General features: G+C 36.6%; 1 protein-coding gene and 2 pseudogenes across 1 annotated transcript; 2 read left to right on the top strand and 1 right to left on the bottom strand.

The window, feature by feature from the left end:
• Positions 1 to 7035: 7035 nt before the first annotated feature.
• Positions 7036 to 12260, bottom strand: LOC141279838 (uncharacterized). Its single transcript, XM_073814337.1, has 5 exons — positions 11979 to 12260; positions 11559 to 11883; positions 9545 to 10580; positions 9185 to 9290; positions 7036 to 7386 (listed from the first exon to the last, which is right to left on the bottom strand). Exons 1-4 carry the CDS (start codon positions 12129 to 12131, stop codon positions 9233 to 9235), a joined length of 1572 nt encoding a protein of 523 aa, XP_073670438.1. The 5' UTR covers positions 12132 to 12260; the 3' UTR covers positions 7036 to 7386; positions 9185 to 9232.
• A 369-nt stretch (positions 12261 to 12629) lies between these two features.
• On the top strand, positions 12630 to 22180 carry LOC141279846 (uncharacterized; annotated as a pseudogene).
• Positions 22181 to 23808: 1628 nt separating this feature from the next.
• On the top strand, positions 23809 to 27548 carry LOC141282025 (uncharacterized; annotated as a pseudogene).

Raw genomic sequence — 27548 nt, 5'->3', positions numbered from 1 at the left:
TATAAGGTTTTTCCATTGCGGAATAAAAGATGCTCCACCTCCTCCTGTTACTGGGTAAGTGAACAATGAAAATATCAACATTATAAATCTATTATTATTTAATGAAATGCTAAAATACAAATATAGATAAAATGGTTCAATCTTAAAAGCTTTGAGTTCAAACTTCCTTGCTGCCTTCTGTGTGCAGTCTTAAAAATAATCAAACGTTTTCTTTAATTTTGAAGACTAGTATTTTAAGTCAGATTAATGTTTGTTTTTATTCAAACTGTAAATGTAGTAAATCAGATATTGACTTTTGTTTTGTGTCCTCTAAGATGGACTTCTTGCACAGGAATGAGAGTAGCACTGTGCAATAAACTCAACATATAAACCAGCTCTTACACTCTAAAAAAACAAACGGTGCTATATAGCACCAAAACAATTGCTTTGGATCGTAACGATAGAAGAACCATTTTAGTGCCATATAGCACCGGTGAAGAACCAGTGAAGCACCAGTGAAGCACCAGTGAAGCACCAGTGTAGAACCATATAGGGGCCATATAGCACCACATATGGTTCTACATAGCACTATATGGTTCTACACAGGTGCTTCACTGGTGCTTCACTGGTGCTTCACTGGTTCTTCACCGGTGCTATATGGCACTAAAAATGGTTCTTCTATCGTTACGATCCAAAGCAACTGTTTTGGTGCTATATAGCACCGTTTGTTTTTTAGAGTGTAGACTTGTTCAGTTTCATTTCTCTGTTTTGAAGCCAGCGAGTGCTCTTATAATGACCACAGTAACATACACTATTGTACCTATCCTCAGGTTTCAAGGATTTTCCAAAATAGCTATAGCCCCCCGGTGAGTAAATGAATTATATTTAGCAACTAATACATTGCATTTGAATGTAAACACATTTAGATTTAAAATTGCAGCACAACTGCATGTCGGTATGTAAGACGATCATTGGTTCTGCATGTCTGTTTCGTCGCAATCTAAATGACGACTAGTCACAAGTACTTCAATTGGTACACAGCAAAATCCCCATAGTTAAATGAACACTGCTGGGTGTACATGAAGAGTTTGGTTCCAAAATGCAATAAATCTATTTTGGTAAAATCGTGTTTTCTATACCAAGAAAGTGGCAAAATAAAAACCACTATTTTCTGTTAAAAATGTCAAATATTTATTATAAAAACTAATTATTTTTGTAAAATGTAATAAATCCATGACAAGTTTTTTTTTCAAAATGCTATAAATCTATTGAATGAATATATAAATGTGCATTCATCTTTCCATGTTATATTCATTTAGTTGACTAGTGGTATACACTGATTAAAAAATAAACATTAAGGCATTAATCAAAACACTTCCTTTTTCATATTATGAACACTGTCATTGCGGCGCGGTTATACCTGGGACGTCCTGAACTTTTTTAACAGCGATCAGCTGTAAAATGTTTTAGTCCTGTTCGCTAAAAATAATGGAAAGTTTACATAAAATCCCCTGGGGTCAATGTGTTACCATGACAGAAGCTTGATGCTGGTGTGTGAAAACAAACAACAGCCGGCATTTTTATTATTATTTTGTTTTTGTTTGTTTGTTGATCACTAAGTACATAGTAGATGAGGACAACTAGGATTCTTTGTTTTTTAAATTGTTGTTTACATTGTGTGAAATGTTACGCTATTTGTTGAAGGATTTATTGCATTTTGCAGAGAAGGATAACTTGGGGAAATAAGGGAGAAAAAATGACAATAACATGCCAGATATCAGATTTTGCGTTAAATGAAGAATTTACTTTTTAATACTGATCTGATACAATACTAATTTTGGCAGTAACTAATTTTTTTTTTAAATGGTGTTTATCGCGTTTTGGAACCAAACTCTTTGGGGTTTCCCGGACAGGGATTAGTCTAGTCCTAGACTAAAACATTTTTAAGAGCTGTCCAAACTGAAAACAACTTGAACTGACATATCTTAAAATACACCAGTTGCCTTTGTTTTGTCTAAAAATGCACACAGGTAATGTTTTTAGTAAGGCATGTTTGTTAAAACTAATTATATTTCCTAATTAAACTAAAGCCTAGTCCTGGATTAAGCTAATCCCGGTCCGGGAAACCGCCCCTTTATGTGTTGTCCCAATCTTACAGAGCGTTATAAATGAACACTAAACCATTACAGCTGCAATCTGTAACTTTATCCTCTCTATCACCATCTCTGTTTGAAACCTAAAATTGCATTTTACATCTTACTTGTAGAGTTATCATAGGTGTGATTGGCAAAGGACAAAAAAGCAGGAAAATATATGGCACACCTACCATGACGTGGCGACATATATACGCATGCACTCACGCACACGCACACACACACGCACACGCACACACACACGCACACACACACACACACACACGCACACACACACACACACACACACACACACACTATAAAATGAAATACAGTTGAAATATAATTTGAGCTCAAAATTGATTGATCTGAGTGGCCAAATCGTCATCTGCGTGGGCAAGTGCCACCCTGACCATTATGTAGCCTTGCCACTGTTTCAGACTGAACAAAATCAGTCACTTTGTGCATTTAAAGGTAAATATATCAGTGTGGTGCATTTTAAGAGTAAAAATAAGTAACTAGATCTATGAGGATTTTTATGTTTTTGTAAATAAATGTGTGCCCTTTTAGTAAAATCTTTGGTTGCATATGGTAATAATAATAAGGCACACAAGCCACATACACAACTTGATAAATGAGATTTGTCATTGGTCAAAACATGTTTAATGTTTATAGAATAATTAGTGGGGGCATTTAATACAGATTAATTATTGATTACAACACGCTGAATTTAAAGTGGATACTGTAACACTAAAGTTATTCAAATGTTGTGACTTTCTGGAAAGGCAGTCAAGTGCATTTGTCTTTTGCATAGTTCTTTTGGCACAGTTGAGCTACGCGTTTCACACACACAGACGCACGCACACGGGCAAACCAGATCCATGAATGTGTTTGTTTGTCATTATATTATTCTGTAAACGCAAGATTCACAAACCATTAAGAGGAGCAAATACAGGCGTGTGTTCGTCAGGATGACGTTGGATCTGATTCATGTATATGCGTGCGTTAACGTAAGTGATTACAGAATAATAATGCAAGCAAACGTTTTGACACAAACGCAACTTTATATTGATATTGCGAGACAGCATTTCACCTCGACGAGAAATCTGATATTTACATTACTGGCATAGCTTGATTTGAAACGGACAGTTTTGTCAAAGCAGCAAACACCTGGCAGGTTCTCTTAATTTTGCTGTTTGTCTCTGCCTATTCCTTCTATCCAAGCCCAGCGCCACTGATTTAAGTCCTTTATATATATAAGGTCGTCTTACCTAGGCTAGGCTTCATTTACTTAATCTTCATCCTGCTGACAACTTGTTGTGACTTTTCCGCAGCCGCGCGGCATCTGCAGCTGGATCTCAGCCACACATCACAGACCCCTCCCCATTCTACCTATGATTGGCTAGTTTGTTAGTTTGGTTGAGAGTGAAAGATGTGTTTCTCTCATTCTATTTGTAGGCGAACGCATGATTTTTTTTTAATTCGCAGCCAACACCACACGCCGGTGATCCGACTGCAAGCTTTTTGGTGAGCTCTGCTTTCGATCGTGACAAATAAATAAACTACTTGCGGAGTGATATGAGGTCATTTATAACGGTGCCTTGCAACCCCCCCCCCCCCACATACACACAAAAAAATTGGATTTGCATGATTCACGAAAGCCTCATTTTCAGGTCGGAAAAGCCGGAATTCCGGATTTATCCGGAAGAATCACACCCCTGAGTTATTTTCTTAAAGCAACACTAAAGAGTTTTTTTTTACCTTAAAATAACGTTTCCAAAAAAGTTTCAGTCATTCATCCACTCGAAACAGGGTGAACAGCACCTTCACATTCGCCATGCAGCGCTCTAACGGCCAAAACCGCACTAAAGAAGTTTTCAACCGTCGGGTCGCGGTCCTGTAGTTTGAGTGAAAACTACAAAAACTTGCTTTACGGCAGACCTACAATCCAATCAGAGCCAGCTTTGCTGCAGTAGGCTAAATTATTTACGACAGTGGTAATGGACAATTCGCTTCCAACCTGTAGGGGGAGCAAAGAGCAAAAACTCTTTAGGGTTGCTTCAACTTAGGCTATGTTTACACGTGGGCGGTTATTTTCATAAACGGACATTTCAACCTCTCCGGTTTCAAAAATAATATCGTGCACACATGTCAGTTTTCAGAAAAGTGTTTATTTACACGTACCCGTGCATATATGCCGTCAAGAGAAGCTCAAGCCCACGTAAGCCAATCACCGGCTGCGCTGGTGGTGACGCGAACTGGTTCTTCATGTTGGAGGGAGGAGTTGTTGCAGTAGGTGATCGATGACGTCAAAGTACCGCGAGAGCGAGTTGAGGAATCATACGTAGAGGTCTAATTTCGAATCGCTCTCGCGGTACTTTGACATCATCCGTTGCAGCGCCGCATGAAGTCAAACACGCGTAAAATTGCTGACCTCAGAGCACTCGTCTCTGCTTCTCGACATAATGGAGCAGCTGTATTTGCAAATACAAACACACGAAACGAGTTTGCACGAACATAAATGTGATCTTGGAAGCGTTCAGAGTAGCAGTCACATGTAAACATGGGTCGCACTTTTGACGTAGGTGCGAGCTCTGGCGCATACTCTGTTACGTTGCCTGCTTAAAGGGACACCATGAAACTTTTTGGCCACTAGGGGGTGCTAGACACGTATTTTTCACTTCTAGCGCCCCTAGAGCCCACAAGCGCCGCAGCACTGTCGCAAAGGAAAGGAACTGGCCAACCTTAAAACTAAACTAAAAACTAAACCTTTAAAATGCTAAACGATCAACATTTTGAGACAACAGGGAGAAACGCAGTCATGTTACAACCTTCTGATGAGGAACTCGTCGTGGCAGAAGCCATTTCTCAATCTGAAGGTTGCAGCCTCCGGATGTCGTATTTCTAAGCTGTATACGTCATCAAGACTGTCTTATTTCACAATATTAACAATTACAAAGTTGACTATTATACTTAGTTAATCGTAAATTGTTGCAGTATGCTTATGACTTGCGAATGTAATGCTCAGTTTACCTTAATAAACCAGGCTTGATGACGTGTGCAGCCTGCATATTTGACCTCCGGAGGCTGCAGCCTTCCAATTCAGAAACGACCAGACGTATTTCCTTGCCTTTTTCCAAACAAATATTGTTGCATCCTCTCTCTCTCCCCCTCGCCATCAGGATTTTCCGCAATGGCGCTCGTTATTCCTCTTTTTTGTGTGAAAATCGCTCCAAATCCAAGTAAACCGATGCGTTTAGGTCTGCCGCTTTGTAATACGTCACGCGAGTGACAGCGGAACGCAGCAAATGAGGAAGAGAGAAGAGAGAAATGCTCGGATCTGATTGGTGAATGAATAGGGTTTGGTTTTACACTGTGAGCAAGTTTGAGTGCTATAGCATCCTGGATTGTAATGTAAATATATCATAGACACAGTAAAAGAAAGGTAAATACGTGAACACAGCATCTGAATACAGGGAACTATATGCAATATAATCGCCGTAATTTATAAAGAACATCGCATTTATGTATGAATCAACAGTTTATATAAAAAATTGCCTTAAAGGGGAATCGAACCCGGGTCGCCCGTGTCATAGGTCTGTGGCTCTAAAGACTGAGCCACAGAGTCACATAATAGAAACTGCTCTCTACACTCCTTAAGTAGCTTCCAGCAAAATTCACGTTAAAAACAAATTGTGTGGAGGAAGTGACGTATGCCGTAAAGCAGTCGATTTTTGTAGTTTTTTTTGTGCTCTGGTTACTACCAGAAACCCTAAGTTTTAAAATACGAGTAAAAGTGATACAGACCCCGTCAGGCTATGGTAGACATGTCATTCAACCTATTTAAAGTCCTATCACAACGGTCTTGAAAATTTATTATGAAGGTTGAAAAATTACATAGTGTCACTTTAAACATCCGTTTGTCTCACTTTACATGCAACCGTGCAACCGAAGATTTTCAAGATCTCCAATCTGGCCGGAGTTCTTAGAAACAATCGGTTTCAGAGGCGAGTTCTCCGTTTGCGTGTAAACGAGGGGCACAAACGAAGGTAAATCTCTCAGTTTTTAAAAATAACCATGTACGTGTAAACAGAGCCTTAGGTAGATGTTGTTAAAGTCACCATTATGGTGATCAGTGTATGTTTTAGCTGGAATTGACTCTTGTTCTTAGCTTGTTTTTTTTTTTAGCTAGTGCAATTCTATGGTGTTGGTTAGTATGAAAAGTCTAAACATCATCACGGTTAAAAATGTTACGTTTTTTCACCTTAACATTTTCTTTTAAATTGAGAAAATGTAAATTTATAAAACTTATTTTAAGTTTTTAACTTAATTGAACTTAAATGAAGTCAGTTCTTCTATAGGTATTGATTCACTTATAATATCAAAGAAATCAAAATTCTTAAGACACACACAAACTACGTTTTCTTTTTAGGTTTAATAGTAGTATACAAAGGGGTGGTTTCCCGACAGGGATTAGACTAGTCCTAGACTAAAATAAATGTAAGAGCTGTCCAAACTGAAAACAACTTGCACTGACATATCTTAAAATATATGTTTGTGCCCTTTGTTTTGCCTCAAAATGCACACAACTAATGATTTTAGTAAGGCATGTTTGTTAAAATTTGTTATATTGACTATTTAAACTAGTCCGGTCTTAAACTAATCCCTGTCCAGAAAGTGTATTACAAGTGCCATATATTGATATTGCATAATATCTTACTACACCTATAGTGGTCTTGTATTGCTGACTGTAAAGGGACAAATGCAAAGCCTTTCCGCAAACATACAAACGGCTTTATAAAAGTCATAACATTTGTACGTGCTCTTTGTCTCCCAAAGTAACAAAGGATCTTTTTAATCTGCTATATTATGTAGTGACTATGAAACATTAAGGTTGTAGGCAGGAGGACAAAGGATTGAAACATTTACAATGCAAACATTGTTTATTCAGAAAAAAAAATGTATAAACTGTTAAAAGCCATAGCCTACATGGCACACTTGTGTGCATACTTGTAATGAAACAAGATTTAAAAAAATGTATTTTAATTAATAAAAATTAATAAAAGCAATGACATCTGAAGGACTTTTTCATTAATAATGTTTTATTAATATTCTGCCAAATGTGCATTGCTATCATAGCATTAAGTCAACTACAGTAACACGTAAAATGACAGGACTGTTACATATCATATGGTGCTGAATATTTTAGGCGCAGTCAGCAAAGTAACTTGAGGAAATCACGGTTTGACACTCCTCCGGGAAAAAGAAGTCCATCCTGCAGACACAAAACAACCACAAACACATTCATCAAACTTGGAAAAAAAAGTAAAGTTATGACACAGGTATATTGAGAAATGGTTATTGAGTTGGCTCGTGCAATTTCGGTTATGACCTATATAGAGAGCTGCAGAAAAGGTCATGTAAACATATGGAGAATTGATTTTGAAATAGGATACGTTCCAACAGCTTTCAAACTAGCAGTTATTAAACCGCTGATTAAAAAACCACAGCTTGATCAGGGAGAGCTTAATAACTTTAGACTAACCTCAAATCTCCCTTTTCTTTAGAAAATATTAGAAAAGGTAGTGGCAAGCCAATTACGCACATTCTTAACAAATAATACTACATATGAAAAGTTCCAATCAGGATTCTGGCCCCACCATAGCACAGAGACAGCGCTGCTTAGAGTTACAAATGACCTTCTCCTAACATCCGATCGTGGTGAAATCTCAATCCTTATATTACTAGACCTTAGTGCAGCCTTTGACACAATAGATCACACAATCTTACTCAGTAGACTAGAAAACTATGTTGGTATCAGTGGTCAGGCGCTAGCCTGGTTTAGGTCATATCTAACCAATCGCTATCACTTTGTTTATGTAAATGAGGAAGAGTCATATCACTCCCTGGTTAAATACAGTGTACCGCAGGGATCAGTTTTAGGTCCTATCCTGTTCTCGTTATATATGTTACCCCTAGGAGACATTATCAGGAAACATAAGTTTTCACTGCTATGCGGATGATACCCAGCTTTACATCTCCTCACATCCCAGCGAAACACACCCTTTTCTAAGCTAACACTGCATTAGCGATGTTAGTGACTGGATGGCACATAACTTTCTTAAGCTCAACTCTAATAAGACAGAGATACTTATTATTGAACCAAATCGCTACAAACATAATATGTCAGATTACAAGTTGCACATAGATGGCTGCACTGTGGTGCCATCTTCCACGGTTAGGAACTTAGGTGTGATGTTCGACAGCATTCTTCCATCTTAGAAATATCTCAAAAATACGCCATATACTGTCTACATCTGACGCAGAGAAGCTTATTCATGCTTTTATGACCTCTAGAATAGACTATTGTAACTTGCTACTCGGGGGATGCCATGCAAATCAGGTAAACAAGCTTCAGCTAGTTCAAAACGCTTCTGCAAGGGTACTTACTCGATCTAAGAAGTATGACCACATAAGCCCAATTCTGGCATCTTTACACTGGCTACCAGTTAAATATCGCATACAATTTAAAATATCACTAATCACCTACAAAGCTTTAAATGGCTTAGCACCCTCATATCTTAGAGTATTACTATCAGAATACAATCCATCACGCACACTACAAAATTCTGGTCTATTGATTATCCCTAGACTACCAAAAGTGTCTAAAAGTGGAAGATCCTTTTCCTACTTAGCCCCTAAGCTCTGGAATGATTTACCAACCGTTGTCCGAGAATCAGACACAGTTGATAATTTTAAATCTAGACTTAAAACTTTTCTCTTCAACAAAGCATTTGCATAATTTGTCTAGTAAAGGTACTTAACTCGCAATAGTTATTTTTACGGAACAAAGCACTCACGGTCATAACACAGACCAACCAAATAAATAAATAAAAACCTTATCTGCATGAACACTTCAAAATGAATTGCATTAAGCAGTTTGCAACCGTTTGCCACTGAACCTGCATTAACGACCATAGTGGGGCCTGGCCTTAGTCAAACGGGTTGGCACGTATGGTCGGATTGCGATTTTTGGCGTTTCGTGTGTCTTGTGAATAGTATGCCATACAAACCCGTTTGCCACTGAACCTGCATTAACGACGACAGTGGGGCCTCCAGCCTTAGTCAAACGGGTTGACACGTATGGTCAGGTTGCGATGTTGCCGTTTTCTCGTGGTCCTGTAAATAGTATGCATCATATATTTGTCATTTTGTTAAACATGCAATTTAAGAGCTGTCACACATATATTCCCAACTCGGTGATTATAATACTTTGCATTAAAGCAACACTTGGCGTATAAAATTATAAAAATAGTTTAACATAACAAAAGGAGTATAAAATAACAAAGCATAGGTTTCTATTGCTCCTAAGAATTACATATAAAATTAGGTGTATTATTTGGCTTATAAAGCTTGGATAATTTGCATCTTACCCAAAAGTTTCAGTATGTTTTTTCTGATGATTCTGAAAACTTCCAGAATGAGCAAATCTCTCTCCACAGATCGGGCAGACGTACGGTTTCTCTCCTGTGTGAACTCTCTCATGGACTCTAATAGAACTTAAATCAAAGAAGCTCTTTCCACAGATCGAGCAGACGTAAGGTTTCTCTCCAGTGTGAACTCTTTCATGGGCTTTTAAGTGACCTGCCTGAGTAAACGTCTTCTCACACTGAGAGCATTTGTAAGGTTTTTCACCTGTATGAATTCTCTGGTGTGACACTAAACTGTCACGTCGACTGAAACTCATCCCACAAACACTACAGTGATGAGGTTTCTCTCCAGTGTGAACTCTCTCATGAACTCTAATAGAACTTAAATCAGAGAAGCTCTTTCCACAATGAGAGCATTTGTAAGGTTTTTCACCTGTATGAGTTCTCTGATGTCTCACTAAACGGACACGTTGACTGAAACTCTTCCCACAGACATTACAGTTATGAGGTTTCTCTCTAGTGTGAAGTCTCTCATGGACTCTAATAGAACTTAAATCAAAGAAGCTCTTTCCACAGATCCAGCAGACGTAAGGTTTCTCTCCAGTGTGAACTCTCTCATGGGCTTTTAAGTTACTTGAATGAGCAAACGTCTTCTCACACTGAAAGCATTTGTAAGGTTTTTCACCTGTATGAGTTCTCTGGTGTCTCACTAAACTCTCATGTCGATTAAAACTCTTCCCACAAACATTACAGTGATGAGGTTTCTCTCCAGTGTGAATTCTCTCGTGGACTATCAGATGAGATTTATAACTGAAACTTTTATCACAGTGTGAACATTGAAAGGGTTTTTGTTCAGTGTGTAGTGTTTTGTGTGACTTGCACTGATACGGTCTCTCATTAGTGTGTTTCTTCAGATGATGTTCATGTTCTGTGTGTTTTCTCTCATGGCTCTCTAAATATCTCAACGTCTTTCCACCGCTGATGCAGGAAAGAGTCGAGGACGTTATTTCTCCATCCAAACACAATTCACTCTTTACATCTGAAAGAAACATGAAACACATAAAATGACTTTTATTTATATAAAGTAGGATGAATTGAGATTCAGTATCTTTTCTATATTCACACAGAGAGAGAAGACAGCTGTCATTGTTGGCATTATAGCTGCATGGGTAATTACATATTGATTAAATCAAATTGTTTTGTCTTTTACTGAATTTATACTTAAAACTTTTCCTTATAGTAGTTTACTATGGAAAAGTGTTAACATAAAATTTAGCTTGTTGTGTTTCTATTCAGGGCTCATAAGATGACTTGATGAGCGTGCTTTACTTCGGTTAGTGGTTAACTGGTCAATATGACCATCCCTACTTCAGTGTTGGTTTTGACACCCTGCTGGTGATACCCATATGAACACAGAGCCGGTGTTAATTTAATATCAGGGATTTTACTGTGTATAGCTCTGGCAATTTGGGGAAATTAGTTTTGCGATATTACAAACCTCCTGTCAATTATTGTGCACTCCCCTACAATAAAGTTTTATTTTATATAAAAAAAAAAAAAAAAAAAAATTGCTTCACACCCAAATCCCTAATAAAAAAGCCACAAATCTCAACTAGTTTTAAAAAATAGATGTGTGTCACACTTTTAGTGTTTTTTCCGAAACAAATGCCACTTGGTGTCATTGTTTGCTGCATATTCTTGTGAAAATAAAATATATTATTGCATAACTATTAACACAAAGTTTTAGAAATTTGAAAAATACATTCTTGGAGCTTTCCATTGTTATGATTATTTTAGGTTTACAGTATGCTATTAGTGTTATAATTGTGTATTAACAACTTGATCTCATCTGTGGGCCCCTTACATTTGACAAAATTCTAACTCCGTCATTTTCTTTTTCAAAAAGGTGATGAATTTAAACTACACACTTAGAGCTACATAAACAGTTTGTGTGGGCCCGCAACAGTTGGTGTTAAAAAATAGTAAAAATGCAACAATTGTGGAGACATAAATTTACCTGACAGAAAAAAATCATGACCATCATTGTGATTGTCTTCATATTCATCTTCTGTTGGTTCAGTTTTTATTTCTGTAGGTTCAGTTTTAATCTTTATCATGAGGTTCCTGAAGTCGATGAGTTTGACTGAACACATCTTGAGTTTGGTCTGCAGGATCTGCTGCTGTTCTCCAGCGTTACAGACAGAATTCAGAGACTCTGTGGAGGTTTGATCAGTAGATTCCTCATCCTGTAAGCCCTGATTACTGTCACACACTGTAGTGTCCTGAGCGTCTGTGGGCTTTGACTCAGTATAACAGAGTAAAGTCAGACTGAGCTCGGAGTCCTGTTTGGAAGATTAACAACAAACACACACAGAGTAAGATTAGAAATGATTTGATGTTGTCTGATTCAGGTAAAGGATGTTTAAGCTGTACAAACCTCTCTCTTCAGTCCTTCATCTCCTCTTAACCTCAGCTTTGTCTCCAGTAACGCCACCTCTTTCTTCAGCTGAGAGATTTCTGTGATGAAATCATCAATATCCAGCATGGACAGATCAGTTCCCACTGATTTACAGCACATCACATCCATCATCAACAACACTAAAATAAACAGAGACAAGACTCTGTTTCCACTCAATAAAACACTCAAGAGAGAAAAACACTGAGGATACACAAACACATCACACGCGAGCTCGCTCTTTCTTTCTTTAGTGGGTTTATTGGCGGACTAAAGAACTGCAGAGCGCCTCCTGCTGTACTGGAGAGAGAAGACGCTCAACACTTCATTCATCTCTCATTCATTACACAAGGAGGTTGATTTCTTCATGTTGTGGTAATGGCTTTCATAATGCTGATGGAGAGGTAACTTATACTCAGAATCTGTTTCCAAAGTAACTTACTCGGTGAACTTAACCTAGTCAGGAGCAGGTTTTATTCTGTAAACTCAAAGTTTTTGTCATCTCTTCCCCGGGTGGCATCCAACAGTCCCTTCTTGTGAAATGAATAAGAAGTGTTGAGCGTCTTCTCTCTCCAGTACAGCAGGAGGCGCTCTGCAGCTCTTTAGTCCGCCGATAAAGCCACTAAAGAAAGAAAGAAAGAAAGAGCTCGCGTGTGATGTGTTTGTGTATCCTCAGTGTTTTTCTCTCTTGAGTGTTTTATTGAGTGTAAACAGAGTCTTGTCTCTGTGTATTTTAGTGTTGATGATGAGATGGATGTGATGTGCTGTAAATCAGGAACTGATCAGGGCTTACAGGATGAGGAATCTATTGATCAAACCTCCACAGAATCTCTGGATTCTGTCTGTAACGCTGAAGAACAGCAGCAGATCCTGCAGACCAAACTCAAGATGTGTTCAGTCAAACTCATCGACTTCAGGAACCTCATGATGAAGATAAAAACTGAACCTACAGAAATAAAAACTGAACCCACATCTGATGAATATGAAGACAAACACAGTGATGGTCATGATTTTGTTCTGTCAGGTATGTCTCCTCAATTATTGTTGTATTTTTAAATCAACTGTTGCAGGCCCACAAACATTGTTTATGTAACTCTATGAGTGTAGTTTACATATATTAATCACCTTTTAGAGAAAAACGGAGTGAGAATTTTGTAAAATGTCACAGACCCACAGAGACCAAGTTGTTAATACATATTTATAACACTTAATATCTAGGGACATAGCCAGAACGTTTTTTCACGGGTGCCCAAATAAGACACAGTGATTATATGGGTTGGCCCAAAAATACATTCTACAAACTTTGTAAATCACAACCATACACCCTGCAAAAAGTGCAGCATGAAGTTAAAGGGCCCATGGCATGAAAATGTTAAGGGCTCGTTATAGTCGTGCGTAGGTCCTACGGTAGGTTCCGCGTCGGTTTTCATTTATACTTTTGCGTTGTCCTCCGCGTCGACGTGCAAACACACGCGCAAACCGCTTGTAGGCAGTATCCACGCGTGTAACCACAGTAGCAGGGCGACCGTCAGAGAAGAAGAAACTTGGCAAGTTAACCCACAAATGAAGAAGAAACCGCAACTTGTTGTGTATGATTTGAGAAGACCAGCAATGATGGAAGTAAATAAACAGCGACTTTTGTTGCAGTTTGAGTTAAATCACTCCTCAACTTGGCTCATCTTTGTTTTCACCGTCGCAAACGGAAATAGCTATGACGCAGTTTGTTTTACCTGACGGGAGGGGTTCTGGTGGACCAATCACAGCGCTTGCGGTCCGCGTAGAACTGACGCGCTGTTAAAATTTTTGCGAGGTGCACGTCAGGCTACGCAGAGCTACGCACAGGCTACGGATAGCCTACGCCATACTTACGCACGACTATAAATCACCCTTTAGCGTTGTAGGTGTGAGCAAAAGTGTGTCGTTTTGGGTGTGTCCTAAAATGCAAATGCGCTGATCACAATGATGGTGGTTTGATGCAATTTAAACTCAATTGTGCTGTCAATTATTTTTTATATTTCTTTCTCTCTATCTGCACTAAATGGCAGTGCAGATTAGGGGGGGGGGTATTATTATAATAAGATCTCCTTATAACATCATAAGGAGAACCAAATTTCAATGACCTAATTTTTGCTCACACCTACAAAGTGACAATGCTAGCACTTTCATGCAATATGGCCCTTTAAAACAACTTTCTCAATTTCTCAAAACTTATTAAAAGTTTTGGGTTGTGAAAGTTGACCTAACTTATAAAATCAAGTTGAAGTGGTTTAACTTAAATTTTTTATGGTAAAGTCACAATTATTGTGACCAGTGTTTGTTTTAGTTGGACTTGACTCTTAGGTTTTATCTGACTGCTATAACATAGTGTGTTTAAAACATGTTTGTTATAGCAAATAATATACAAGTTTTATAGTGGTGGCTAAAACATGAAGTCTGAATATAATTATCTAGAAATTTGATGTATTATGTTTGCCCACTGCCCAATCACTGGAAGTGTCATTATGTGATATTATAGTATGTGATCCAGCTTTATCATAGCAATTTGTCATTCCAAACAATTTTGAAACACTGACACTTAAAATGAACCACTGAATAGTGTAGACACACAAACATCAAGAATCAGGGTATGAATCACAAGTGACAATAAAATGAATAGCTTCATGCTGCAATACATGCTGGGTATTAACAAATTACAAATCTCATCCAGGACTGCAGCATGAATAAATAATGAACATTTTTACCATTTTCTTTGTCACCATTGTTGCGATTCATACTCCAATTCTTGATGATTGTGTGTACAATTTGTAAAGCGGTTATATTTTTTAAATCCTTTAGAATGATAAAAATGTTATGAGTTCTGGACATTATACTGTAGTATCACATGATTAACAGAAATTAATGCTTCTGTTGATTGAGAAAACACTAAATTAATAAATCAGATTTTTTGATTATTTTTGACATTAGCCTACGTATTACCATCACCATTGATCTACACGATTGTCTTTTCTTAGCCATAACAAACATGTCTTAAACACACTAAATTACAGCAACTAGAACAAAGTGACATGCTAACGCTCAAGCCCAACTAAAACAAACACTGATCACAGTAATGGTGACTTTAAATGAAACAAAACTATCTAAACCTAAGTTTAAAAAAATATTCTACAGGGTAGCTTCCTGGACAGGGATTAGCTTAAGCCAAGACTAGGCCTTAGTTTAATTAGAAAATATAACTAGTTTTAACAAACATGTCTTACTAAACACATTACTGGTGTTCATTTTGAGGCAAAACAAAGAGCACTGATGTATTTTAAGATATGTCATTGTAAGTTTGTTTGGACAGCTCTTACATTAATTTTAGTCTAGGACTAGTCTAACCCCTGTCCTGGAAACCGCCCCTACTAGTAAGATGTAAAATGCAATTTTAGGTTTCAAAAACAGATGGTGATAGAGAGAATAATATTACTGATTGCAGCTTTTAACTCAACTTCAGTGTTACTTTTTAACTCTGTATGATTGGGACAATATGTACACCCAGCAGAGTTGATTTTGCTGTGTGACTAGAAACACAACAAGCTAAATTTTATGTTAAGCCTTTTCCATAGTAAACTATTATAAGGAAAATGTGGTTTTAAGTATAAACTCAGTAAACAGCGCTGACAGTTGTCCTTTGTTTCTGTGTGAATATAGAAAATGATACAGAATCTCACTTTATCTTTAAAAAGTGAATTTAATTGTTTCATGTTTCTTTCAGATGTAAGGAGTGAATCGTGTTTGGAAGGAGAAGTAATGTCCTCAACATCAGAAGAGCGACTGACTGCACAAAAAGATTTCTGCATCAACGGTGGAGAGACATTGAGCTCACAGAGACATTTAGAGAGACAACACACAAAACAGAAGCAACATCTGAAGAAACCATATCAGTGCAGTGAATGTGGAAAAACCTTCAGGAAATCAGGTCAATTGAAATCACACCAGAAAATTCACTCTGAAGAGAAACCTTATCAATGTTCACACTGTGATAAACGTTTCCGTCATAAATCTCATATGAAACGCCATGAGAGAATTCACACTGGAGAGAAACCTCATCACTGTAATGTTTGTGGGATGAGTTTTTATCAACTTAATAATTTAGTTTCACACCAGAGAACTCATACAGGTGAAAAACCTTACAAATGCTCTCAATGTGAGAAGACGTTTGCTCAGGCAAGTAACTTAAAAGCTCACCAGAGAGTTCATACTGGAGAGAAACCTCATCACTGTAGTGTTTGTGGGAAGAGTTTTAATCAACTAAATAATTTAGTTTCACACCAGAGAACTCATACAGGTGAAAAACCTTACAAATGCTCTTACTGTGAGAAGACTTTTACTCAGTCATATAACTTAAAAGCCCATCAGAGACTTCACACTGGAGAGAAACCTTACGTCTGCTTTCATTGTGGTAAGAGCTTCTCTAATCCATCTTATTTTAGAGTTCATGAGAGACTTCACACTGGAGAGAAACCTCAACACTGTAGTGTCTGTGGGAAGAGTTTTAATCAACGTGTCAATTTAGTGTTACATCAGAGAGTTCACACTGGTGAGAAACCTTATGTCTGCTCGATCTGTGGAGAGAGATTTGCTTATTCTGGAAATCTTCAGCATCATCAGAAGAAACATACCAAATAACAAACTACTTTGAAATCATCAAAGTGTCTTTACACTATGGTCATGTATTTGCTGTGAGAATGTTTGACGCGATAACATGCTAAAACAAAAGCAATTGATTTCTATAAATTACTTTGAGCTCGGTTATTTGCGACGCAAAAAATCGAAGTCTTTTACCACTGTGTAATTTTTTTTTTATTTTCCCTCTTTCGCCTGACAAATAAACAAATCGACCAATGAGATCTAAGTGTTATATCATGTTGAAGGATCCCACCTTAGATCCTCACATGCAGAATCTTTTTATTATTGTGTTTTTTATGTTTAATCATTTATTTACATAATCATCATAGTCATTTTATAATCATTAGTTATTATCCATTTAATTATTGTATTTGATTAATATTATTTTATCATTATCAATTTCATTATTATTATTTTTATTATTACAGTATTGTTTATTAATTCATTTATTCATTATTGTTTTTATTCATTCATTATTATATTTCTATATTTTATTATTTCATTCATTAATTCATTGTGTTTCTATATTTTATATGTCTCTTGGTGGTTCAGTTGCACATTTGGGAAGTTTCAGAGCTGTTCTGTCTGTGTGTAAACAGAGATAGATAAAGAGAATGTTTATGGAAGCCCAAGGTCTAAGGGATGATGCAGCTGAGCAATTTTGGATATAACCGTGCATGCTGTATTCCTGGGGTGGACGAGGTTTGAACATTGAGGCATATGCAACTGAAACTAAGCTGTCCATCAATAAAACTCTGTTCTATTTTATCATCTAAAACCTCCGTCTCACGACTCTGTTTATGCTCTCCTCTAGCAACGATTGATCCGCCTTATATCTGACAGATGCTTTAACAAAGTAAACTTATATTTTCTGACATGATCTGGTGTCTGGGGCTGGATCGTTTTTTATTTTGTCTGTGGTGTGGAGACCAGCTACGATCGCTGTGTGTAGTTTTCATCGCCAGGTAACATTTCTAAACTCTCAATCTTATTTTTTAGTTTGTGCACTCTTTAAAGTTCGGGACAAAGACATTTCTTCTTTGTTTTCCTCTTTAAGCCACAGTTTATCAGGGCAAATGATTTACAGATGTTTGTGTTTAACCCAGATTGTGCTTAGGTAAGCTCCGAGAGTCAAAATCAGGATAGAAAATTACTTCTAAATTATATCTTTAAAAAAACATGTTCAATCACAATAAACTATTGGTAGCTACATTTCCCAGCTACATTCAATGGTATTTCTACATCACATGATTTAGAACAACAGTTTATTACTGTACTGTATAATTTCTACGTAAAGCACTTTGAATGACATCTGTGTATGAAATGTGCTATACAAATAAACTTGCCTTGCCTACTAACACAGCATTAGCAAAGGTATTGAATGATAAAAAAATTAATGTGCACAGTTCTCAGACCTAAAGCTGCGTCTTAGCCCAAAACACCTTGAACTGACATCTTAAAATATATCTGTGTCATTGTTTTGTGTCAAGATGCACCGGTAATGTTTTTGTAAGGTATGTTTGTGAAATTATTTAAAGGCCCTACTTTTCTATGGGGTCAAAATATTTTGGCTAACCCTGATAAACTACTTTGCAAAATAATAAGTTTGCAAATCACCTTTATTTAACTATTTGTATTCCTTATGTATTTCAATTGGAACCTTAGAGTTTTCGTAAAGAATTGTATTGTTTTTCAGCAGGGTTCTCTCTCCAGTACAGCAGGAGGCGCTCTGCAGCTCTTTAGTCCGCCGATAAACCCACTAAAGAAAGAAAGAAAGAAAGAGCTCGCGTGTGATGTGTTTGTGTATCCTCAGTGTTTTTCTCTCTTGAGTGTTTTATTGAGAGTAAACAGAGTCTTGTCTCTGTGTATTTTAGTGTTGATGATGGATGCTAAGTGCTGTAAATCAGGAACTGATCAGGGCTTACAGGATGAGGAATCTACTGATCAAACCTCCACAGAGTCTCTGGATTCTGTCTGTAACGCTGGAGAACAGCAGCAGATCCTGCAGACCAAACTCAATATGTGTTCAGTCAATCTCATGGACTGCAAGAACCTCATGATGAAGATCAAAACTGAACCCACAGAAATAAAAACTGAACCCACATCTGATGAATATGAAGACAATCACAATGATGGTCATGATTTTTTTCTGTCAGGTAAATTTATGTCTCCACAATTGTTGCATTTTTACTATTTTTTAACACCAACTGTTGCGGGCCCACACAAACTGTTTATGTTGCTCTAAGTGTGTAGTTTAAATTCATCACCTTTTTGAAAAAGAAAATGACGGAGTTAGAATTTTGTCAAATGTAAGGGGCCCACAGATGAGATCAAGTTGTTAATACATATTTCTAACACTAATAGCATACTGTAAACCTAAAATAATCATAACAATGGAAGGCTCCAAGAATGCATTTTTCAAATTTCTAAAACTTTGTGTTAATAGTTAAACTAACACTGAAGTAGGGATGCTCATATTGACCGGTTAACCACTAACCGAAGTAAAGCACACTCATCAAGTCATCTTATGAGCCCTAAATAGAAACACAACAAGCTAAATTTTATGTTAATCTTTTTCCATAGTAAACTATTATAAGGAAAATGTGGTTTTAAGTATAAATTCAAGACAAAACTATTTGATTTAATCAATATGTAATTACCCATGCAGCTATAATACCAACAATAACAGCTGTCTTCTCACTGTAAAAAATACTTTGCTGCATTAAAGCAACACCAAAGAGTTTTTTTTACCTTAAAATAACGCTTCCAAAACAGTTTCAGTCGTTCATCTACTCTAAACAGGGTGAACAGCACTTTCATATTCGCTTTGCAGCCCTCTATCGGCCAAAACCGCACTAAAGAGCGGTCCTGTAGTCTGAGTGAATACTACAAAAACTTGCTTTACGGCAGACCTACAATCCAATCAGAGCCAGCTATGCCTCAGTATTTAAGACAGTGGGTAATTGATAATTACGATTCTAACCTGTAGGGGGAGCACAGAGCAAAAACTATTTGGTGTTGCTTTAAAAAATTTTGTTAAATCTACTCAGATTTACAAGTGCTGTCAACAGAGATGAGTTGTCACAACTTATAAAATATAGTTGAGAAAAGTCAACTTAAAATTATAAGTTATAACAACTCACCTGTAGTTATAACAACTTATCTCTAGTCAAGATAAATAATAGTAAGTTGAAATGACTTGTAAATCCCAGTTAATTCAACAAAAAATTTTAAGGCAGCAGAGTATTTTTTACAGTGTGTGTGTAAATATAGAAAAGATACAGAATCTCAATTCATCCTACTTTATGTAAATACAAGTCAATTTATGTGTTTCATGTTTCTTTCAGATGTAAAGAGTGAATTGTGTTTGGATAGAGAAATAACGTCCTCGACTCTTTCCTGCATCCGCGATGGAGAGACATTGAGATATTTAGAGAGCCATGAGAGAAAACACACAGAACATCAACATCATCTGAAGAAACACACTAATGAGAGACCGTATCAGTGCAAGTCACACAAAACACTACACACTGAACAAAAACCCTTTCAATGTTCACACTGTGATAAACGTTTCAGTCATAAATCTCAGCTGATAATCCACGAGAGAATTCACACTGGAGAGAAACCTTACGTCTGCTTTCAATGTGGGAAGAGATTTTCGAATTCATCTCATTTAAATGTTCATAAGAGAGTTCACACTGGAGAGAAACCTCATCACTGTAATGTTTGTGGGAAGAGTTTCAGTCAACGTGTCAGTTTAGTGAAACACCAGAGAACTCATACAGGTGAAAAACCTTACAAATGCTCTCATTGTGGAAAGAGCTTCTCTGATTTAAGTTCTATTAAAGTCCATCAGAGAGTTCATACTGGAGAAAAACCTCATCACTGTAGTGTTTGTGGGATGAGTTTCAGTCGACGTGACAGTTTAGTGTCACACCACAGAACTCATACACGTGAAAGACCTTACAAATGTTCTCAGTGTGAGAAGACTTTTGCTCAGTCAGGTTCCTTAAAAGCCCATGAGAGAATTCACACTGGAGAGAAACCTTACAAATGTAATGTCTGTGGGAGGGGTTTTAGGCAACATGCTAACGTTTTAAAGCACCAGCGAGTTCATACAGGAGAGAAACCTTACGTCTGCTCTCAGTGTGGAAAGACTTTTACTCAGGCAGGTCACTTAAAAGTCCATGAGAGAGTTCACACTGGAGAGAAACCTCATCACTGAAGTGTTTGTGGGAAGAGTTTCAGTCGACATGACAGTTTAGTGAGACACCAGAGAACTCATACATTTACTCAGTCAAGTAATTAAAAGCCCATGAGAGAGTTCAAACAGGAGAGAACCTTTATGTCTGCTCGATTTGTGGAGAGAGATTCTTACTATGGAAGTTTTCAGCATCATCAGAAGAAACACACTAAAGAACAAAGTACACTGAAATCATTGTAGTGTTTGTCTTGACACACTGGTTGTGTATATTCAATGTGAATATTTGATTAGATAATGTACTAGAACAAAAACAATTTATTTCTATGAATGACTTTACATTGACCTCGGTTATTTGTGGTCCCAAAAAAGCTAATATTTAGTTCTCATCGCCAGGTAACATTTTTACAATTAATGTTTTTTGTGTGATTGATCAGTGTGTTATATTGCTTGAATTGAATGTTGAATTAATTTGTCGTTTACTCTCTCCTTTTGTATTATTCAGTGTTTTGTATGATTGATCAATGCATTATATTGTTTGAATTAGACTTTGAATTATTTGGTATCGTTGACATTTCTTAAGATTGATGAATGGGTTATATTAGTTGAAATGATTTTTGAATTATCATGTTGCTTAACTGTCTAAAAAATTGTTATGTTTGGATTTATTCTGCATTACTCTGAATTATTCACTACAAGTAAATTTGAGCTGTGGACAGGTATACCCACTTACATATACCCAAAAGTGTGAGGGGGCGGCACAGTGGCTCAGTACTGTTGCCTGACAGCAAGAAGGTCCCTGGATCAAGCCCCGGCTAGGGCAGGTGGCCTTTCTGTGTGGAGTTTGCATGTTCTCCCAGTGTCAGTGTGGGTTTACTCCAGGTACTCCGGTTTCCTCCTCCCAGTTAGGCAAATTGGACATGCCAAATTGTCACTCCCCCAACCAGTGTATGGATCAACTTGTCTGAAAAAAACTTGTGTATGGATTAACTGGTTCCCCATGAATATAGCCGTAGATGCTGGAATGGCGTAAAGAAATAAAGGAAGAAGAAGAAAAAGCGTGAGGATGCGTAACAGTATCGTTTAGTGACACATGTTTCACACTTTCATTAATAAATGTACATGTGAAGCACATACCATTAGCATGTAAACTTCATTAGTCATGAAAACTTCATGAAAAAAGACTTCATCAGTGAAAGAAAACAATGGGTAAAAGTAAAACTGAGTGATAGAAACCATCAAACACTGAGACGGACTCTGGCAACATTGAAGTTCCTGCCACACCTATTATGGAGAGATATTATGGATTATAATTGCAACAATATTACATTTTTACACAAATGAAGTGGTTATATTGTGAATATAGATTTTATTTCTACAATTTTATTAAAATAATGTTATATATTTAAGAAAACAAGTAGTTCAAATTCATGTCTGTGGTGTTATGACAATGGATGTTGCCCTTTTAAGTAAAGGAGGAAATATATTTGTACTACTTCATTGGTCAGTGCAGGTGCTGGTTAATCTGAGGGGTGCATGGTGAGTGCATTCTTTTTTAATAATTTTCTTAAAGTTATCTAAATTTCTGACAATTTCATCTGTCACACTTTATAAGTGTTTGTGTGTCTGTGATGTTATGTTTATAACTTGCAGATTTTATTTTATTTTTATTTTGATAAATACATACATTAATATTTCCTAAATGTCCTCTGATCTTGAAATCATCATGATGGCAGCCTCCATTTTAGGAAACTTTAGAAGACTGGATTTAGGCTAATTTGTCTGTGGTGTTAGTGTCTGTGGTGTTACTAAGTGTCTTTTTACTTCAAATATTGGTAACACCACAAAATGTTATTAAGCTTCAGTTTTAATTGATATAGCAATTTAAAATAATTTTAAATGCAAAACAATACATTTTATTAAAAGAAAACAAAGAAGCATTTAAAAAAATTCTGCCTCTCATTTGCCACCACAATTGAACAATGACCCAGTTGTCGTCTTCTCTACACAGCAAAATCCCCGGTGGTAAATCAACACTGCTTGGTGTATATATAATACACACCCAGATGGGTGTGCAAAAAGACTGGTGTTAAAATTTAACACTGAAGCAGTGTTGCAGTGAAATCCCCAGTATTAAATGAACATTGGTGGGTGTATGACTCCAAAAGCTGCTATCTTTCACGTTTGCCTCTCTATCATCATCTCTGTTAAAAAAACAAAAATTATAACTTGCAGCGTTATTTTCTAAACCGGGATGATAAGTTTAACTTAAACAGTTATCAGAACAAAATAAAAGTGCTCAACTATTCCAGCATCCACACACGTGATTTAGTAGACAAATCTTCCTTCTGACGTGATGTAATCACAGAATGTATCAAATTAAATCTTAAGTTTGTGTTTGTTATGGGTTCATTTGAAGTCACCATTATTGTGATTAACGTTTCCTTAAGTTAGACATTCGTCCTTTGACCTTTACTAAACTAATTTTCCTCTTTTAGCAAATGTAACATTGTTTTATTAAGACTGGTTATTCATTGCTTGATGTGGAGGGAAAACTTTTCATAGCATTTTAAATCACACTGATGTTCCCATTCTTTAATAATTATTTTCTTTACAATGTCCTATCATTATACTTTTAAAAGTTTGATGTTTTGTCTTTATTTTGTTACTTCAGCACTTGTTGAGTTTATCAACTTCTTCTTTCCTCCTTATGCATATATGTGTAAATCTCCAATCGCTATTGCAGGTGGAGACTGTATTCCTTGACACTGGTAAAAATCAGAATTGTGACAGTCATTACACAACAAAGTTGATGTTTCTTCATGGTGTGGTAATGAATGAGAGATGAATGAAGTGTTGAGCGTCTTCTCTCTCCAGTACAGCAGGAGGCGCTCTGCAGCTCTTTAGTCCGCCGATAAACCCACTAAAGAAAGAAAGAAAGAAAGAAAGAGCTCGCGTGTGATGTGTTTGTGTATCCTCAGTTTTTTTCTCTCTTGAGTGTTTTATTGAGTGTAAACAGAGTCTTGTCTCTGTGTATTTTAGTGTTGATGAAGAGATGGATGTGATGTGCTGTAAATCAGGAACTGATCAGGGCTTACAGGATGAGGAATCTACTGATCAAACCTCCACAGAGTCTCTGGATTCTGTCTGTAACGCTGGAGAACAGCAGCAGATCCTGCAGACCAAACTCAAGATGTGTTCAGTCAAACTCATCGACTTCAGGAACCTCATGATGAAGATCAAAACTGAACCTACAGAAATAAAAACTGAACCAACAGAAGATGAATATGAAGACAATGATGATGGTCATAATTTTTTTCTGTCAGGTAAATGTATGTCTCCCCAAAATTGTTACATTTTTACTATTTTTAATAGCATACTGTAAACCTAAAATAATCATAACAATGGAAAGCTCCAAGAATGTATTTTTCAAATTTCTAAAACTTTGTGTTAATGGTTATGCAATAATATATTTTTTTTCACAAGAGTATGCAGCAAACAATGACACCAAGTGGCATTTGTTTTGTAAAAACCACTATCTATTTTTTAAAACTAGTTGAGATTTGTGGCTTTTTTTATTAGGGATTTGGGTGTAAAGCAATTTGTTTTATTTGTTTTTTTAATATAAAATAAAACTTTATTGTAGGGGTGTGCACAATAGTTGACAGGAGGTTTGTAATATCGCAAAACTAATTTCCCCAAATTGCCAGAGCTATACACAGTAAAATCCCTGATATTAAATTAACACCGGCTCTGTGTTCATATGGGTACCACCAGCAGTGTGTCAAAACCAACACTAAAGTAGGGATGCTCATGTTGACCAGTTAACCACTAACCGAAGTAAAGCACGCTCATCAAGTCATCTTATGAGCCCTGAATAGAAACACAACAAGTTAATTTTATGTAAACCCTTTTCCATAGTAAACTATTATAAGGAAAATGTGGTTTTAAGTATAAATTCAGTAAAAGACGAAACAATTTGATTTAATCAATATATAATTACCCAAGCAGCTATAATACCAACACTGACAGCTGTCTTCTCTCTCTGAGTGAATATAGAAAAGATACAGAATCTCAATTCATCCTACTTTATATAAATAAAAGTCAATTTATTTGTTTCATGTTTCTTTCAGATGTAAAGAGTGAATTGTGTTTGGATGGAGAAATAACGTCCTCGACTCTTTCCTGCATCAGCGGTGGAGAGACATTGAGATATTTAGAGAGCCATAAGAGAAAACACACAGAACATGAACATTATCTGAAGAAACACACTAATGAGAGACCGTATCAGTGCAAGTCACACAAAACACTACACACTGAACAAAAACCCTTTCAATGTTCACACTGTGATAAACGTTTCAGTCATAAATCTCATCTGATAGTCCATGAGAGAATTCACACTGGAGAGAAACCTCATCACTGTAATGTTTGTGGGAAGAGTTTTAATCGACATGACAGTTTAGTGAGACACCAGAGAACTCATACAGGTGAAAAACCTTACAAATGCTTTCAGTGTGAGAAGACGTTTGCTGATGCAGGTCACTTAAAAGCCCACGAGAGAATTCACACTGGAGAGAAACCTCATCACTGTAGTGTTTGTGGGATGAGTTTTAATCGACATGACAGTTTAGTGAGACACCAGAGAACTCATACAGGTGAAAAACCTTACAAATGCTTTCAGTGTGAGAAGACGTTTGCTGATGCAGGTCACTTAAAAGCCCACGAGAGAATTCACACTGGAGAGAAACCTCATCACTGTAGTGTTTGTGGGAAGAGTTTTAATCGACATGACAGTTTAGTGATACACCAGAGAACTCATACAGGTGAAAAACCTTACAAATGCTTTCAGTGTGAGAAGACGGTTGCTCATGCAGGTCACTTAAAAGCCCATGAGAGAGTTCACACTGGAGAGAAACCTTACGTCTGCCCGATCTGTGGAAAGAGCTTCTCTGATTTAATTTCTATTAGAGTCCATGAGAGAATTCACACTGGAGAGAAACCTCATCACAGTAATGTCTGTGGGAAGAGTTTCAGTCTACATGAACATTTAGTGAGACACCAGAGAATTCATACAGGTGAAAAACCTTACAAATGCTCTCAGTGTGAGAAAACATTTGCTCATTCAGCTTCCTTAAAAGCCCATGAAAGAATTCACACCGGAGAGAAACCTTACAAATGTAATGTCTGTGGAAGGAGTTTTAGTCAACGTTCACATTTAGTGAGACACCAGAGAACTCATACAGGTGATAAACCTTACAAATGTTCTCAATGTGAGAAGACTTTTACTCAGGAAGTTCACTTAAAAGTCCATGAGAGAGTTCATACTGGAGAGAAACCGTACGTCTGCCCGATCTGAGGAGAGAGATTTGCTCATTCTGAAAGTTTTCAGAATCATCAGAAAAAACATACTGAAACTATTGGGTAAGATTTAGCAAATTATCCAAGTTTTATAAGCCGAATAATACACCTAATTTTATATGTAATTCTTTGGAGCAATAGAAAACTATGGTTTGTTATTTTATACTCCTTTTGTCATGTTAATATTTTTATTATTTTATACGTCAAGTGTTGCTTTAATGCAAAGTATTATAATCACCGAGTTGGGAATATATGCATGACAGCTCTTAAATTTCCAACAAAATGACAAATATATGGTTTTGTATTTACTAGTTTATTATGATACATGTATTAGATAGAACAAAGCATAAGGGATATATTATGGTTTAAAGCATGATTTAAAGACCTGTCTTCATTGGAGAAAACGCAGAAGAGCTCGGAGAAGAACAACAAAGAGACTTCATCGCATATATAAGATGATTGGGGAATTTCCCAGTAAATGTAAGGATCAAAGGCCATGAGGCCTTGAATATGATTCCTGGAATTTGGCCTTGAGACCGTCCCTATAAATTGATGCTGCTGCAGAACTTATTCAGATCTGGACACCGCTGCCAGCATCTCCGTTATCTGACAGCCTGAAATCTTGTGTGCTCTAGACTTAGTATTTTTTAGACTCTGTATTTTTGTTTTATTACTTTTTATCTAATTTGGATTTTTTATTTATTTTCTTTTTAAATCAGCAAAACTTGTAATCACAAACAACTAAATTGTATTATTAAATTTTATAAAAGACAAGAAGTCTTCTGCTTTCGTGAACTTTGCTCAAATAATCAACCACGGGAAAGTCTTCTGACAATTATAAGTGAGTATGATCTAATCTTAGAGTATTACTTTACTTAAGGTAATGTGATTGGTATACTTGGGGAAATAGTTGCAGATTCGACTATCCTTGCCTGCCCTAAATTTAAAGAATAGGCAAAAGGTACAAATTCTGTACCATAAAACAAAACAAACTACACTAAAATCATCATAATGTCTTAAAGTCTTTTCAGACTTCAAAACTCTATTTCAGAAGATTCTGTAAAAATATTGCTATAGAAAATACAATTCACTTACTAGGTTGTTTTGTGTCATTTAAAGTCACAATTATGGTGATCAGTGTTTGTTTTAGTTGGACTCTTTGACCATTTATGTAATGCAACTAAAACGAGTAAAGCACATTTCCATAAAATATGTAATATTAAATCAATTTATTTAATTTTAATTATTTATTTATAATGCAGGTTAACAGATCTTACCACTACTGTCGCCTTTCTGTTTTTAGATAAAAAGCTTTGCCCTTGCAT

This window comes from Paramisgurnus dabryanus, chromosome 4, assembly GCF_030506205.2.
Source record: "Paramisgurnus dabryanus chromosome 4, PD_genome_1.1, whole genome shotgun sequence".
Classification (NCBI taxonomy): Eukaryota; Metazoa; Chordata; class Actinopteri; order Cypriniformes; family Cobitidae; genus Paramisgurnus; species Paramisgurnus dabryanus.
This window is presented reverse-complemented; position numbering and strand designations above follow the sequence as displayed.

Coding starts and splice junctions, on each gene's coding strand:
- LOC141279838 (XM_073814337.1), bottom strand. CDS start 12,131: ATGATGGATGTGATGTGCTGTAAATCAGTGGGAACTGATCTGTCCATG. Junction 11,884..11,978: donor ATGAAGGACTGAAGAGAGAG/GTTTGTACAGCT, acceptor TCTTCCAAACAG/GACTCCGAGCTCAGTCTGAC. Junction 10,581..11,558: donor TCATGATTTTTTTCTGTCAG/GTAAATTTATGT, acceptor TGTTTCTTTCAG/ATGTAAAGAGTGAATTGTGT.